At 47.2% G+C, this 16,223-nt stretch overlaps 1 protein-coding gene across 2 annotated transcripts; it reads left to right on the plus strand.

Moving 5' to 3' along the window:
• The first annotated feature begins 888 nt into the window (after positions 1 to 888).
• Mefv (MEFV innate immuity regulator, pyrin) lies at positions 889 to 13,109 on the plus strand. Of its 2 annotated transcripts, XM_037200605.1 has the most exons (10): positions 890 to 1,284; positions 3,098 to 3,961; positions 5,435 to 5,781; positions 6,155 to 6,250; positions 8,200 to 8,430; positions 8,850 to 8,872; positions 10,597 to 10,712; positions 10,879 to 11,174; positions 11,517 to 11,549; positions 11,706 to 13,109. In XM_037200605.1, exons 1-9 carry the CDS (start codon positions 1,008 to 1,010, stop codon positions 11,526 to 11,528), a joined length of 2,262 nt encoding a protein of 753 aa, XP_037056500.1. In that variant the 5' UTR covers positions 890 to 1,007; the 3' UTR covers positions 11,529 to 11,549; positions 11,706 to 13,109. The 2 variants fall into 2 exon arrangements, with proteins under 2 accessions (XP_037056499.1, XP_037056500.1); XM_037200604.1 differs by lacking the exons at positions 11,517 to 11,549; positions 11,706 to 13,109 and having other exon boundaries at positions 889 to 1,284; positions 10,879 to 11,503.
• Positions 13,110 to 16,223: the final 3,114 nt, after the last annotated feature.

Raw genomic sequence — 16,223 nt, forward strand, 5'->3', positions numbered from 1 at the left:
ATGTAAAACAGAAGCAGTTAGTGGACCATGTAAAGGATATGAAGTGTGCCTTGTACTCTCTCTCCACTTTTCTGTAGGTTGAAAATTTTCAAAATGAAAGATTGAGGATAAAAACCAAGAAGTGCATAAAGGCCGAAACAGGAAAGTGAAGCAGAGATCAGTGCCCTGCCCCCCCCCTCCCGCCCCCCCGGGGGGGGGGGGGGCCGCATCCTCTAGTGGCTTTGGAGCCACTTTGAGAGGCTCATCCTGGCTCAACTGCAGGGCCAAAGAATGCCTGCATCTCTCCAACCTTGCACCTCAAGCGTCCTGGCAAGTGCCTAGAAAATACATTTCAGAGGGTACAGAAAAAAACCATCCTGATGCTCAGGAAGCAAGGGCCAAGTCAGCTGTGGGGACAGAAGTATGAGAATGGTGGTCCTCAGTGTCACCATGAGGACTTTGTGCTGCTGGACAGACAGATTGGAACTGCATCCCACTGTCCTTCTGGCTTCCTCTGCTTTTTTGAGCAGGCCCAGGCAAAGTCTATCAGGATTTATTGCTGTCTGTTCCTTCACCCGTTGCTGGCTTTAAGGTCTATAAACTAAACCTCAAGAGTCCAAAGAGAGCAGATGGCCAGAGGGGCCAACTCCGAGCAAGGCCACCTCTCTCCTTCTCTTCCATCATCCTGGGGTCCTGAGAGCAAGAAAGAGCAAGAGAGCAGTTGGAAGGTCTGGATCCCAATCCCAAAATCCCCCTTCCAGTCTAGCCTGCCTTTTGTTCAACCAGGGCATAGGCTGGCCAAGCAGACCCCTCCCCACTGGAAATCCTATGAAACTTCAAAGAACAGATGTGGCAGGCCGGACCCTGGACACGCCCTCGTCGTCAGTCTCAGTTCCCACCAAAGCCTGTGGTGTTTCCTGCGCCTTGTCCGTTATTTCACAAGCTATTTCTTGCTTGTTCTGAACTTCCAGGTCTTTATCTTCTGCCAGAAGGCTCGCAGCTGGCTGCAGTCCCTCCTGGCCAGCACCATGGCCAAGACCCTTGGTGACCATCTGCTAAACACCCTGGAGGAGCTGCTGCCCTATGACTTCGAGAAGTTCAAGTTCAAGCTGCAGAACACCAGCCTGGAGAAGGGCCACTCCCGGATCCCCCGGGGTCATCTGCAGATGGCCAGGCCAGTTAAGCTGGCCAGCCTGCTGCTTGCCTACTATGGGGAGAAGTATGCTGTAAGGCTGACCCTGCAGATCCTGAGGGCCACCAACCAGCGTCTACTAGCAGAGGAGCTTCGTAAGGCCACAGACCCAGGTAAGTGGCCAAGCCCCTTCCTAGCCACGATGGCTGCTGGCTACTGGCGGAGAAGGGAAGCAATGCTCACACCCAAGCTCTCTAGCTTAGTGGCTAGGAAGCCCCTGTCCACTGCAATGTCCATCCAACTGTCCACTGCAATGTCAATCCAGCTGTCCACTGCAATGTCAATCCAGCTGTCCACTGCAATGTCAATCCAGCTGTCCACTGCAATGTCAATCCAGCTGTCCACTGCAATGTCAATCCAGCTGTCCAATGCAATGTTAATCCAGCACATCTTGTCCCTTCGTAGCCTGCTTACTGACGCTCCCTCGGCACCTAAAGGCTTTAAAAATAAAAATGGATATTCTGACTTTGGGTCAGAATCAGGACAGGCAGAGCTGGAACACCTGTTCCTACAGAATTCTTTACTCCATTTTTCAATTAATACACCTGCCCAGACAAACATTAGGTTGGCAGAAAGGCCTGGAAATCCAGCCATACTAACATGGCTGAAAATCTCATTAAGCGCCCAATTTCACTTTAGAATTCTTCTTTAGCATACTTTACGAACATATTTAAGCAGGTTTTATTTTTAATGAAAAGTTTCTTCAAATTAAAACATAGGTTGCTAATTAGAGATTATCTTCATTATGTAGACTTTGGAATTAAGCCTTTTAAACAGCAATATTCTGAAATTTCAGGCAAGGTTGCTTGCCATTTTTGTTCTTTTGGTTTTGGTTTTTAGATAGGGCCTCACTATGAAGACCAGGCTGGCCTCAAACTCACAGAGATCCACCTACCTCTGTGTTCAGAGTGCTGAAATTAGAAGATGTGCACCACCACACCCATTCAAAATTGTTTTCAAGTGCCTTCTGTACTTATTTTTGTGACCTGGGATTTCCTTCAGCTTGTGTAATGAATGAAAAAGATTCATTTATAAGTCCCTATTAATTAATTAATTTTATGTGTATGGGTGTTTTGTCTGCAGGTATGTGTGTGCGCCAGTTGCATGCCTGGTTCCACAAAGGCCAGAAGAGGGCATCCTATTCCCTAGAACTGGAATTACTGGCGGTTGTGAGCCACAGGTGGACACTGGGAACTGAATCTGGGGCCTCTTGAAGAGACTCCAGAGCTCTTAACTGATGAACCATCTCTCTCTCTCTCTCCAGCCTCCTTTATTAATTTTTATTTTAATTATATTTTATATATGTACTTGTGTCTGTCTGCATATATACAAGTGAGTGTTAGCATGCCATGTTACACATATAGAGGTCAGAGGACAGCTTGAAGGAATTGCGTCTCTCCTTTCCCCTTGTGGATTCTGGAGGTCAAATTCAGTCATCAAGCTCGTTGGCAAGTGCCTTTACTCACTGAGCTGGTCTGCTTTAATTCTTCTTTATTGCTTTGTTTTATAAATCAATTTTCACATCTATAATCATACATTCATCTATAACAATAAGCCAGCATGTGTGTGTGTGTGTGTGTGTGTGTGTGTGTGTGTATAGTTTTTTGTTTTCTGGAGCTAAGGAGCGAACCCAGGGCCTTGTGCTTGCCAGGCAAGCGCTCTACCACTGAGCTAAATCCCCAACCCCCCTTTTTTTTTTTTGTTTTTTTCCCCTGGCTCTGCCTCCCAAGTGCTGGGATTAAAGGTGTGTGCCACCACCGCCTAGCTTATTTACTTTATATTTTATGATTCTGTGTAATTGAGCTCTGTTGTCTAGAATGTTCTGTGCTTTTCCTTTTAGTAACTTCTGAGGATTCTTTCTTCCTTCCTCCAGCCTCAGCCTTGAATGTAGGACAGCTTCATGCCTCTATCTGATTGTCTTTCTAGAACATTTAATTGAAGAAAATAGAATTGGTGGTCCTGTCCAGTCTTCTGGAGAGAACAAGCCCAAGAGTGTGAAAGTACCAGATGTCCTGGAAGGTGATGGGATGAGGCACAGTGGTGATGGATCAGATGGCCTGCCACCCAGCCAGTCTGAAGTGGAGAAGGGGTCCCAGAAGAAGTCTCTGGTCAAAAGGAGGGATCCAAGGGGTCCTGAGAGCCTGGACTCACAGACCAAGCCATGGGCCAGGGGCACAGCACCACCCTATAGAAGAAACCTGGTCACCACCCAGCCCCCAGGGGACAAGGAGAGCAGGGCAAGCGCCCAGCTCCGCAGGAATGCCAGCTCTGCGGGAAGGCTGCAGGGACTCTGCACCAATGTCCCGGGGAAGAGGGATTGCAAGAAAGCTGAAGCGTATCTGCCCTCAGGAAAGAAGCGACCCAAAAGCCTTGAAATTACCACTTACTCAGGCCAAGGAGAACCCCCGACTCCAGAAGCTCTTCTGACTCCGGAGAAAACAACGAATGGGAATCCACACCTGGCCGCTACTACCATGAGAACAGCCGTCCTGAATGAAGGGCCTACTGGGGCTCTAGAAAAGGGCTCAGGGAATCCAGAACTTTCCATGGTCCCCAATGAAGAAACATTCAGGAACATGCCTTCCAAAACATCGTTGACTGGAGAGAAGAAACGCACTACATCCTGGGAGGAAAATGGAACTGGGAGTCCAGAGGCCCCTGCGAGCTTGGGGAAGATGGCGGCCAGCACGTGCTGTGCGCCCTGCGATCCAGAAGAGCCTTTGCCACTTTGTGAAAAACCAGCCCCAAACCCAGAAGACCCAGCATCCTTAGGATCGACAGCTTGTAAAGGTATCCTCCCCAGCTCTCGGGAATGTCCTTTTATGCTTATCACATTTATATTGCTGGGATACCTGGCCGCCTCCAGGGGTCCCTTCGCAAATGTGGGCCGGGCCCAGGAGGATGCACATTTACCCATCTTGCACAAAGGGTTGCATCCAATCTCAGTTGGTGCCTGAGCTCCCAGAAGTCCTCGATAGAGCCACAGGCTAGGTTAAGAATCTAAAGAGTGGGTTAAAACATTCTTCTCCCACTGTGACTCCACAGTGTAAGTCTTGGGGCAGAGATTCTGCTAACCACCTTTCTCTGAACAGGGAGGGGGAAAGATGTTGACCCCAAACCCTCTTACTGGGAAATTAGTCATCAGGATTATGTTGTCTGTGAGAAATAGAAACCACCAGCTCAGAAGAATAATACAGAAGCTTGTTCCTCTTTCATACAAATGTGAGTCATTTGTGTGACCACAACTAAACTTCTGCTGGGCTGTTTTTCTGCTTCAAGTTTTTTCCCCCTGAAATTCATAGCCTCAGAGGTTATGAGCCCCCGGCTCTACTCAAGAGTTTGGAGGGACAGAGGGGACATCATGATGTAGAGAAAGTTTTTAAAGGTTTCTACAAGTCATTTGTTCTCACTCACTTCTCTTTGACTAGAATTTGATCAAATGGCTTCTGCTAACTGCACACGAGACTGAGAATCTGTTTGGAGTGAGGTGGAGGAGCAGCTGTATAGGCAAACAGTTTATTCTGTCACGAGAAAGGGTCCTTATGGAACACTATGACGTTTGATTGTGAGGCAAATTCCTGGGGCTGGGAGGGAGGAGGAAGGAAGAGCTAATGGATTGTTGTGTGTGTTTCTTTTTCTACTTGTGTCTTCTGTTGTTTCTGATGTAGAGAAGCATTGCCTATAGCCTTAGAGCAGAACTTTCATAACTGTTGTCTTCACTGTGAGATTCACCTGTTAGCTTTATAAGTAAGGCTCCTTTCTTTGCTTTTATTTCTTGAATGGGAGCAGAGGATTCACCCAACACACATGTTTCAAATGCTTGCCATACTCTCTGGCCAGATTTTCTGCTGGGAGTGAAGACCTGTCCATGAATGAGACACACAGTAACCATCCCCAAGAGCTCTTGCTTGAGTTGTGGGCAATCTGTGGCGGTTTGAAATGCAAAAGCAAATGTTGTTAGCATGGTTTGCTTTCTTTTAAATGAGCCACTAGATCTGTGTCTACGGAAGGGGGAAAGCATAGGATTTACAGCGAAAGGCCACAGGTGTCTCACAGAATCAATGCCCGAGAATTCGAGAGCCCAGAAAAGCTTCGCCCTCAGCTCTCAGCCTCAGTGGCCTGTTTATAGCTTCATTTGGAAGGAAGTCAGAGAAGAGCATGCTGGGAAGTGGGCAGCTCTAACTGAGAATGTGTGTGACCTATGAACAGCTGCTCTCTTGTGTTTGTCACTGAGGAGATTTTTTTCCACTGCTGTGTCTCCAGGAAGGTCACAGGACAAGGTTGCGTGTCCTCTTTGCCACTCCCAGGAAGGAGACCTGCATGGTGGTACCTGTGTGCAAAGTTCCTGCAGCTGCTCCATTGCTCCTGGGGATCCCAAGGCCCCAGGCAGATGCTCACCCATATGCTCCCAGTGCCAAGGTTCACTTGCAGGAAAGAGCTGTGGAGACCAGAGCCCCCAGTCCCTACCACAGTGCCCACGTCACATGAAGCAGGTGCAGCTGCTCTTCTGTGAGGACCACAGGGAGCCCATATGTCTCATCTGCAGGCTGAGTCAGGAGCATCAAGGCCATCGAGTGCGTCCCATAGAGGAGGCTGCACTGGAGTATAAAGTAGGTGTTCACTCCCACATAGACGTCTCTGCTTGTGTTCTTCATCCAACCCTCTGGGATGTGGGTGTGTTAGTCAGGATTCCTGGGCTCTAAATGGTCAAAACGCAAGACAAACTAGGACAGCAAAGAAGGAACTGATAATTCGTATTTCTCAGAAGTCCAAGGTTACTGGTTTTGAGAATGGATCCAGGGTCCCCCTGTGGGGACCCCTTGGTGATGGATCCACACCATTTCTTTCCCAGAACCCTCCTCTTGCTCCCAATTACAGCGCCCCAGGTCTGCTTCCAGGAGTGGATTCTTCCCTTTAGGACTGGTATGAGCTAAAAAATGGCAGGATTCAAAAGTAAGCATCTACATGCGTATTCTTCTCCAGGAGCAAATCCAGGAGCAGCTGGAGCGTCTGAGGGAGCTGAGGGGATGTGTGGAGAAATACAGACTACAGAGAGATAAGAAGACAGAGAACTTCCTGGTGGGTCCCCACGGCCAGTCCTTGCCCCTTTCCACCTGCGGGAAAGAGGAGGGAGCATGTGCAATGGTCCCTGAGGCCTGCCCTGACTCACAGGGCAGCAGGGGTGCTCTCAGTGGGATGGTAGGGAGGTCTAAGGTGAGCTCATTCATCCTTGCAGCTCCCTGTCAGGGGAGAGGGCCACCTCCAAGGGCTGCTCATTTTCTCCTTCTCACAATCAAACAGTTCAGAGAGACTAGAGCTGTCACTTCAAAAACTCTCTGTGTTGTTTATAGAATTATTGTTGGAGCTGAAGATGTAGCTCAGCCGGGAGAGAGGAAACACAGAACAATGAGGCCCCAAGTCCCATCCCCAGTGTGGTAAAAACTAGATGTGGGGGCACACGGATGACCTCAGCATTTGGAGGGTAGAGGTTGGAGGATCAATTCAAGTTCATCATTAACACAGCAAGTCCAAAACCAGCCTGGGCTACATTAGACTCCCACACATAGCAAAAAATCTGGTAATGTTGACATGCACTTGTAATCCTAGCACTCAGGAGGAAAAGGTAGGAAAACTGCCACAAGTTTGAGGCCAGCCTGATCTACATAACAAGTTCCAGGCTAGCCAGGGCTACATAGTGAGATCCCATCTTAGAATGACAATAATAATAATAACAGAATTTTTATTTATAAATTTTATAAAAACTATTGACTTTTGGGTTTTTTCCCCCAGTTCTAGGGACAGGACCTAGGATTTGTATTTTCTAGGAAGGGGTTTTATCCTTGAGATAAATCCCCCAGCCCCCATTTTTTGGCTTTTTGAGACTAGATCTCATTATATACTCCTGGATGGCCTGGATGTCAACCTACTATAATGACCTCTTTTGTTGTTTGCTTTTTTTTTTTTTTAGACAGGGTTTCTCTGTGTAGCCCTGGCTGTCCTGGAACTCGCTCTATAGACCAGGCTGGCCTCAAACTCAGAGATTTGCCTGCCTCTGCCTCCCAAGTACTGGGATTAAAGACATGTACCCCACAACCTTGAAGAATGACCTCATCTTAACTAAATAAATCCACAAGTGTCCTACCTCCAGATAAAATCATGTTCTGAGGTACTTGGACTTCAACATGGAAATTTTGGAGGGGGAATCACTGAAGCTAGCACCATATTCAGCACATTTTCCCAAGAGCTAGCCCTTTTCTGCTCAGTCTGTTCTGGAAAGTTCCATGTAGACTGCTCCCAGTTCTGGAGCCCAGGTCTCTAAGAGGCTGAGAATCTTGGTTACATTTAAATTGCTGTGAAGATGGGGGCTGGAGAGATGGCTCAGCAGTTAGGAGCACTTGTTGCTCTTGCAGAGGACCCAAGTTCAAGTCACAGCACTTAAATGGTGGCTCACAGCCACCCCTAACTTCAGTTCCAGAGGATCTGAAGCCCTCTTTGGACTTCTGAGGGCATGCATGCATTCAGGCAAAACGTTTGTTCACATAAAAATAAAAATAATTGCTATGAAGAGACACCGTGACCAAGGCAACTTATAAAAGAAAGCATTTAATTGGGGGCTCACAGTTCTAGAGGGTTAGAGTCCATGACCATCATGGCGGGGAGCATGGCAGCAGGCAGGCAGGCATGGTGCTGGAGCAGTAGCTGAGAACTTACATCTTTGTCACAAGCATTAGGCCAAGAAAGAGCAAGAACTAATTGGGAACAGTGTAAGCTTTTGAAACCTCAAAGCTCAATTTCAGTGACACACCTCCTCCCAAGACCACACCTCCTAATCCTTCCCAAACAGGTCCACCAACTGTGGACCAAACATTCAAATATATGAGCCTATGGGGGGCATTCTCATTCAAACTTCACAATGAGGAAGCCTGCCTCTCATCCATCTCTGTGAGGTGGGCTTTGAGGGTATCCCTAGATATATACTTCCAGCCCACAGCACACACCCATATATCTCCTGATTCTATGTTCCCAAGAAACAAACAGAAACCCAGCAGCAGAGGATTTCATGCCAGTTTGAGAAGCTGTACCAATTCCTGGAGCAGCAAGAGCAACTCTTTGTGACCTGGCTACAGGAGCTAGGCCAGACCATTGGCAAGGTCCGAGAGACATGTGACACCCGAATTTTCCGAGACATTGCCCTCCTGGATGAACTTATTGGAGAACTAGAGGCCAAGCAAGACCAGCCAGAGTGGAAGCTCATGCAGGTGGGTGTGAGTGTGCTTGGCCTTTCCCCGCCTGCTGTGCCCAGTGGGAAATTCAGACTTGTCACTGCCCAAGGCAGGAAGCAAGGCTGTTGAGGCCTGGAACGGGACTTGGTCTCAATTGACCCATGCCTCTTGGGTTCACATCTCTTTGATAAGGTCTCTTGCGAGCCCAGAATATCTCAGCATCTGGGATGCCCCTGGAATCGCCCAGAAAAGATAAACAAACTGCAATGCAGTTGAAGAGTAGGCTCTGGCAGGGTTTCTACCCTTGTGATTAGAATTACAATAAAGGAGGAAAGTTCCTATTTGTTGGTACCCTACCACTGGGAGTCCTTGAAAGACCAGAGAGCAGCTTGCAGCCTGGGAATCACAGACTCTTGGAGACTGGTAACAGAGAGCTTCCCTCTTTTCTCTCCTAGGACATTGGAGTCACGTTGCACAGGTACACATTGCAGATGTCCCATGGTGTCCCCTTGGTGTCTTGCAGGAAGTATTTGGATGGGACAGTCCTAGGAAAGACCTGGGTCTGTAATTGAGGACTCCTGTTTCCTTAAGTTTCCTGAGCTCATCCTTCCTGGATTTGTGTGGGAGCTTGGCCAGGTGGGAGTGTGCAGGGCATGAATGGAATACTGAGAAGGGATTTATTCCAGTCCTGCTGGACACAGATGCTTCTTTGCATCCTTTTGAATGGGATGAAATCCCATGCCATTTGCTTTATGACAGTGGCCCCTGAAGAACTGCCTCTGGCCTCAAGTACTTTTGGGGAGTCCTTGGGGATCAGTTTGGAGGTAGGCTAAGCCCAGCAGGCAAGGGGAAGAGAGAGATGAGATAGAAAAGGCTACATCTCATCATTACTTGGGAGCTTTACAAAATGCTGGTGTCTAAGCCACAGATACACCAATTAAGTCTCAATCTTGGGGTTGGGACTTGGACATTAGTGGTTTTTTTTTTTTTTTTTTGGTTTTTCGAGACAGGGTTTCTCTGTGTAGCTTTGCGCCTTTCCTGGAGCTCACTTGGTAGCCCAGGCTGGCCTCGAACTCACAGAGATCCGCCTGGCTCTGCCTCCCGAGTGCTGGGATTAAAGGCGTGCACCACCAACGCCCGGCTAGTGGTTTTTTTAAAATTATTTTTCCAGTAAAATATGCATAACATAAAATTTCAGCTATTTTATGTCTGCAGTGCACTGATATTCATACATTCATATTAGTGTGAACATGCTACCACTGTCCACCTCCAGAACCTTTTCATCTTCCCACATAGGAACTCTGTACCATTAAACACTCATTCCTCATCCTCGGTCCCTTATTGCCTGGCAACCACCATTCTGTTTTTCCAATTTCTTAGTCTGGCTGTTTTAAGTACTGCACATTAGCAGAATCATAAAAACTTTGTCCTTTAGCCTTCGGCTTACTTTCATTCAATATAATGTTTCACAGTTCATGGTGTAGCATGTACCAGAATTCCACTCCTTTTAATTGCCAAGTGACACTCCTTTGTACACAGACATCACAGCTTCCTTATCTATTCGTTTACTGATGAAAATTTAGACTGTTTCTACCTTTGGGCTAGAGAGTTGTTGGGAACGGTGTTGTTATGAACAGGGATATACAAGTGCTACTTGAGACCCGCTTTCAATTTCTCAGATTTTACACTTACAAGTAGAATCACTGTATGTCCATCTATTTAAAAGTTTTAAGGAATCTGCATACTATTTCCCACGGTAGAAGCACCATTTTGCATTCCCACTCACAGTGCTAATTTCTCCACATCCTCATCATCATCAACTTGTAATTTCCTGTTATCGTTTTACTGCTGTTACAATGGCCATTCTAACAGGTGTGAAGTGGTACCCCCTTTCCCTTTTATTCTCTCAATAGAAATAGTAGAGAAGTGTAATTAATTTGACGGAGAATTCTGATAGCGAGAGTAACTCAATTTGAAGGCTGTTATTTAAACTCATTGTGATTTTTATAACAGTGGCCCAGAAATGCTGATCTGCAGCTGAAATTGAGGGCCAGTGTCAGAACTTTGAGTCTAGGGAAGATTTCTTTGTGTCACCCAAACTGGGATGGGTGTGTTTAGTGGGGATGGTCTTACTGTCACCTCATAGGGACTCAGGCTCCATCTTGCTCTTGTCTTCTCTGGCCAACAATCTCTTGTCTCTAGGGCCAAGATGGTGACTCTCTCTGAGCCACTGGTCACTCCTCCAGATGTCAGAGAAAAGATCCACCTGCTCTACCAGAAATCAAAGTTTATGGAGAAGAGTATGCAGAACTTTTCAGGTGAGTGAGCTTGGAGGGAGATGAGAAGCACTTGCTCACTTCCTCTATGGAATCCACGCAGCCCAGAGCCTGTCCATTCATTTCCCCATCTACCAAAGCCTTTATGACCCTGCCTAGCTTCTTTCTGACCTAACTCATTCCACTAACTCAGTTTCTCTCTTTTTAGAAACACTGCGCTCTGAAATGGAAATATTTAGTGCTGTGGATGAGGCAAAATGGGGAGGGCGTTGGCCTAGCATACCACAGGCCCAGGGTTTGATTCCCAGCACTTACCTAAAATGGGATGGTGGAAACGCACAGGACTATGATATAGTACTTTATCCAGAAGTGGAAGCTGGAGGATCAGAACCTCAGGATTACCTTCAGCCTCAGCAAGCTCAAGGCACGCCTGAGCTACATGAGACTCTTTCTCAGAACAACAAACGAAAACTTAGATCTCTCCTGAAATGGAAGCCTTCATTTGTAAGTATGGTGGTGGAGATATAAGCCAACCAAGAGATTCTGTCATTGTTCTTTATCTGTTGCTCTGGGGGAACTATTCAGAAGAGGGGAAACACCTAGGACAGAGGCACCAGACAGGTCATAAAAGGCCCCCACAGCTCTGTTTGGTCCCTGTGTCTGCCTTGTTTATTGAAGTAACCTCTTCAGTCTCTAGGGTGCCTGGGAGGCCATGGGTTATAACTAACCTAGGATGCAGAGCCCTAAGCAGGAGAATCCTGTCTTTCCTTGTGGGGATAGTATAATTCAGACTTCCTCGATAGATATGCTTAGAACTTCCTTTATTCCATCTTTCCCCCTCTGTAGTTCCAGAACTGACTGGTGCTCAGGAACATGCTGGTAAGTGCCTAGATCAAGGCAAGTAGTAGCCTTGGTATATTGGGTCCCTGTCCCCTACCACAATCTCAGTGAAATCCCTCTGCCTTCGATGGGGAGAACCTTGAGAGAAGCCTACAGATCCCCACCCCCAGCCAGGTGTTCTTATTCTTCCTGCAGTTTCTGGAATTCTGGTCTAGCAACTGCTTACCCCAACCTCAACTTCTCTGACATGAAGAGTGTGAGATTTGGAAACAAAACACACCTACTGCCTGACGGTCCGAAGATTCTAAAGTTACATCATCACCCTGGATACTCCTAGCCTTGACTCCAGCTGCCATCACTGGGAGGTGGAGTTTGGGAGTGTGCAAAGTACTGGCAAGCAGAAAGTGAAATTTAACTCTATGGACCAGGGTGGTCTCAGACTCACAGAGATCCACCTGCCTCTGCCTCCCAAGAGCTGGGATTAAAAGGTGTGCACTACCACTGAACAGCTTAGTTCTCACTTTTACCTCTCTGGGTTTTGAAGGTGATGCCTTTAAAGGCAGCACATTTAGCTCTCCATTGCATGTATTGTATCTCCAACACTCTTCCTCCATCTCGAGGCCCAATCATGGCCCAGAGACCCTTATATTCTAATAAATCTCATACCTGAAGGGAATTATGTATCAGCTTCCTTTTAGGCAGACTGCTGCTATTCTTATCATTACAAAATACTGTTTTGTAACTTGCCTTTTAATTTATTCTATTTATTGGTTGTATTGTATTGTACTACATTAACATATAATGATTTAACCATAGCTTTGAAGGTAGGCTGTACATATTTTACTGGGTAACAATATTAATTTTGTGTGTGTGCATGAACGCGTATGGTGTGTGCCCGTCTGCATGATGGTGTACATGTGTGTGTAAATGTATGTGGCATATGGAGAGCAGAGATCAACCTCAGATCATTCCTCAGATGCCATCCTTTTTTTGATTTTCTGCACAGGATCTCTCGCTAGCCTGAAACTGGCTAAGCAGAATAGGATGGCTGCCTTGCAAGCCCCAGGGAATCCCCTATGTCTGTCTCCCCAGCATTGGGATTATGTCTGGCTTTTTTTAAAACAACAACAACAACACACACGTACATGTTTTCTACTGTTTACTCATTCTGTTGCCAGTTTTCATACTCTGTATTTTAAGCCATGGTTGAGTGAGTTGGCTGTTAGTGTTGGCACATTTAAAAAGAAAAAGTTCAACATCCTGCTGGAGGCTGTCCTTTCATTCCTGGAGGTGTGGGGCTGTGACAGTCAGCCCTAACCTGATGGCACTGTGTTTTTGCTTAACCAGAAATGAACTGCTCTATTCCCGTCATTGGAGTGCTCGGATCTGAGCAATAATTTACACAGGTCCCCTGTGATGACTAACGAAACTTAATATGGAGCCAGGCATCCCTTATGGGCCCCTGACCTTTTGCTCTGGAATGCCTGGGAGATCCTAGTGGTTTTCAGATGAGGTAAGAATAGGGTAATAGGCCAGGCGGTGGTGGCGCACACCTTTAATCCCAGCACTCAGGAGGCAGAAACAGGCGGTCTCTGAGTTTGAGGCCAGCCTGGACTACAAAGTGAGTTCCAGGACAGCCAGGGCTACACAGAGAAACCCAGGTCTTGAAAAAACAAACAAACAGAATGTGATAATGGGCTGTGAGGTATTAACAGCTGCTATTGCTTCTGTAAACCCTGCTTATCGCTATGGGAAAGGGGCGGAATGGTCTCTTTATTACTATATAGTAAAGCAATTTTCCTGCCCAGCTGTGGATTCCATGGATATTTGTAATGCATACCTTTGTGATGCCTGCCTTAAAAACCCCACCCTAATCCCTCTAAGTCGGCAGTCCTTCTGCTAGCGGTGAGAATAAATTCATTTCATCTGAATTTGAGTTGAGTCTGAGTCTTTGCTTTCTCCCCATGGATTCGAACGCCACAACAGAGGAAAGCAACCAGTGCCCTAGATTGTCCTAAACTTCGTCAGTATTTCTCCGGGAATAAACTGAGTACGGAAAGAGTGAAGAAAGAGCAGAGTTGGTGGGTTGCACTTGTTTTTCTTGCACTCAGGAGGCTGAGGCAGGAGACCGCCATGAGTTCCAGGTCAGAAAGTCTGTGAGAGGCCAAAAATGAGTAGGGAAATGGAAACTCTTTTAAAAATACAATGACAATATAGAGGTTAGTAAAGTGGAACCTAAGCACAGCACGGCACGCAGGCTCCGCTGAGAGCGTCAAAGAGGAGCGAACACCAGCACCGGACACACCCAGGGCGCATGCCAGGAGGTCCTGAACCCTCGGGAATGCTGCAAAGGAAACCGAGGTCGACCTGGTGTGGCCAACTTCCCGTAGCGTCTCCTCTTGTCCCCCGCCCACCCGGCCACCAGGTGCTTGCCCGGTAACAGTTTGGAGGGAACTACATTTCCCAGCGAGCACTGGACACTAGATTGGCCACTCACGGCGACGTGCGCGCCCACCAGGGAGGACCAGAGGTAGCTTCCTGCTTCTTGACTCCGAAGTGAGCCACAGAGAGTAGTTCCCGCCTGCCCGGCCTCCCTCGGGCCCTAAGAGCTCCATCAGGCAGTCTTCAACACCAGGCTTCCACACCGGAAGTGCCTCACCGAAAGTGGTCCCACAGAAGCAGAAACATCCGGCCTCCCAGAAGGAACTAGTTTTCAATGTCCTCTCAGCGGAAGGCGGCAAGTTCCAAAAGGTGGCTGACAGTCTTTGAGGATGGTCAGAAGGACGAGGCGAGAGATCGGCCTCTAGCGCCTGGCTTTCTGGGTCATTTCCGGAACCCAGGTCTTATCGCCGGGAACTGAGGGCGGTTTGGACCAACAGCCAGGTTGGGGCGGCTGATGGGTGAGCATCATCCCTTACTGAGACGCTAGAGCAGCTAGGGTACCACGTGCGCCCCCAAAGAGTGCCACGGTTGACTCCCGGCTGAACATGGGCCGAGTGTCCAGCAGAGTCACCGAGTTTTCACTAACCACAGCTTTCTCGTTCTCCAGTGCAAACTTGTCCTTTGGTTAAGCTTCTTTCCAGAGGAGTTCAGCAGAAACGGGGACAGTGTTTCTGTGTTTTAAAGCTGACTCGAAGGTGCATTTTGTTTTCCACGCACTGTTTGACTGCATTGCCTTATGCTCTCGCAGCCTTCCCTTTCAGCCAAACTGCATATAGTACATTCTTTTGAAGTAAGCTTCCGTGGGTATTTCTCTTCTGTTTTTTTTTTTTTTTTTCCTGGCTCCTCAGCCTAGCTGTCCTGTCTGTGCGGCTCCTGTATGGGGTTTCTAGGTCCCTTCACCAATCTTTCCCTTAACTGGGTCTAAGTCTTTCTTAAGCAGCAGAGCTGCCAAGGAATCTCAGTTATTAAACAGAAAGGGGCCTCTTGTTCTTTCAGGCATGGATGGCCTTTGAGGATTTGAATGTTTATCACTCCCAAGAAGAATGTGTGAGCACAGATCATGCTCAGCAACCCAACTCAGAGAAGGAAAACAGTAGTCATGTTGGGGAGATGATGTCACTGGGTAAGAAATGCTTTGTGTTCAGAGCGTGTACTCTAGCGAGAGCTGGGTCTCACTTTGTAGCCCTGGCTTGTTTGGAATTCACTAGATAGAACAGACTGATAGAAAACCTGGAACAATTTTCCTATCTCTACTTCCAAGTACTAACATAGGTGTATACTACCATGCACAGCCTGCAAGTCTGTTTTTCATCTTTGGAGTGGTTGAAGAAGTACTCGCACCTAATAAAGTACAAGTACACAGTCTTGTTTTTCTTCCATCTCATTTAATAGAGTTTCACCACAGACTTGCAGCTACGGGTGACTATTTTCCCTATACTTGGAGGCACTAATGAAACAGAGGACTTTTTTATTTTTATTTATTTATTTTTTTTTTGTAGCCCAGGCTGGCCTCGAACTCACAGAGATCCGCCTGCCTCTGCCTCCCGAGTGCTGGGATTAAAGGCGTGCGCCACCACCGCCCGGCTGAAACAGAGGACTTTTATGAGACTTAATAATTGACTTTTAATTTGGTATAATTCCTTTGATGATAGCAGTAAGATTTTTTTTTAAATGCAGTTTGACAATCTGACCTGAAATGTAGTGTGTGTGTGTGGGGGGGGATTGTTCTGTTAACCAGGGATCTAGAAAGAAGGAAGAACAGAGCAGGAGAGGTGACAGTGACAGTCAGTTTTGTGTCACTTTAACAAGATGACAGAGAGAAAAGGAGGTTTTTTCCCCTGAGATGGGATCTCTGTAGCCCAGGCAGGCCTCAGGCTCACTGTGTTGACAAGGATGACCCTGAGCTCCTCATCCCCCTGCCTCTCACCTGCGTACTGAGAGTACAAGAAGTGTTAGCATGCTTGCTTTGTGTGGTGCTAGAAATGGAACCCAGGCCTCTGTGCAACTGAGGCAGGCACTCTTACCAACTGAGCTGCATCCCCAGCCCCTGAAAAAATTTTAGACCAAAAGAGGAAAAAGAAATACAAATTGAATAATTTTTTTAGAGAACACTATCAGAACCTCATGTGCATTTATGATGAGGGCTAGGTGTGTTGCCTGTAATCACAGCACTCAGGAGGCAGAGGTGGGCAGATCTCTGTGAATTGGAGGCTAGCCTAATCTACATAGCAAGTTTCAGGCCAGCCATGGTTACATAGTGAGACCCTGTCA

The sequence above is a fragment of the Peromyscus leucopus genome, chromosome 8b (genome assembly GCF_004664715.2).
Source record: "Peromyscus leucopus breed LL Stock chromosome 8b, UCI_PerLeu_2.1, whole genome shotgun sequence".
Taxonomy (NCBI): Eukaryota; Metazoa; Chordata; class Mammalia; order Rodentia; family Cricetidae; genus Peromyscus; species Peromyscus leucopus.

Coding starts and splice junctions, on each gene's coding strand:
- Mefv (XM_037200604.1), top strand. CDS start 1,008: ATGGCCAAGACCCTTGGTGACCATCTGCTAAACACCCTGGAGGAGCTG. Junction 8,431..8,849: donor CAGAGTGGAAGCTCATGCAG/GTGGGTGTGAGT, acceptor TTTCTCTCCTAG/GACATTGGAGTCACGTTGCA. Junction 8,873..10,596: donor ATTGGAGTCACGTTGCACAG/GTACACATTGCA, acceptor TCTTGTCTCTAG/GGCCAAGATGGTGACTCTCT.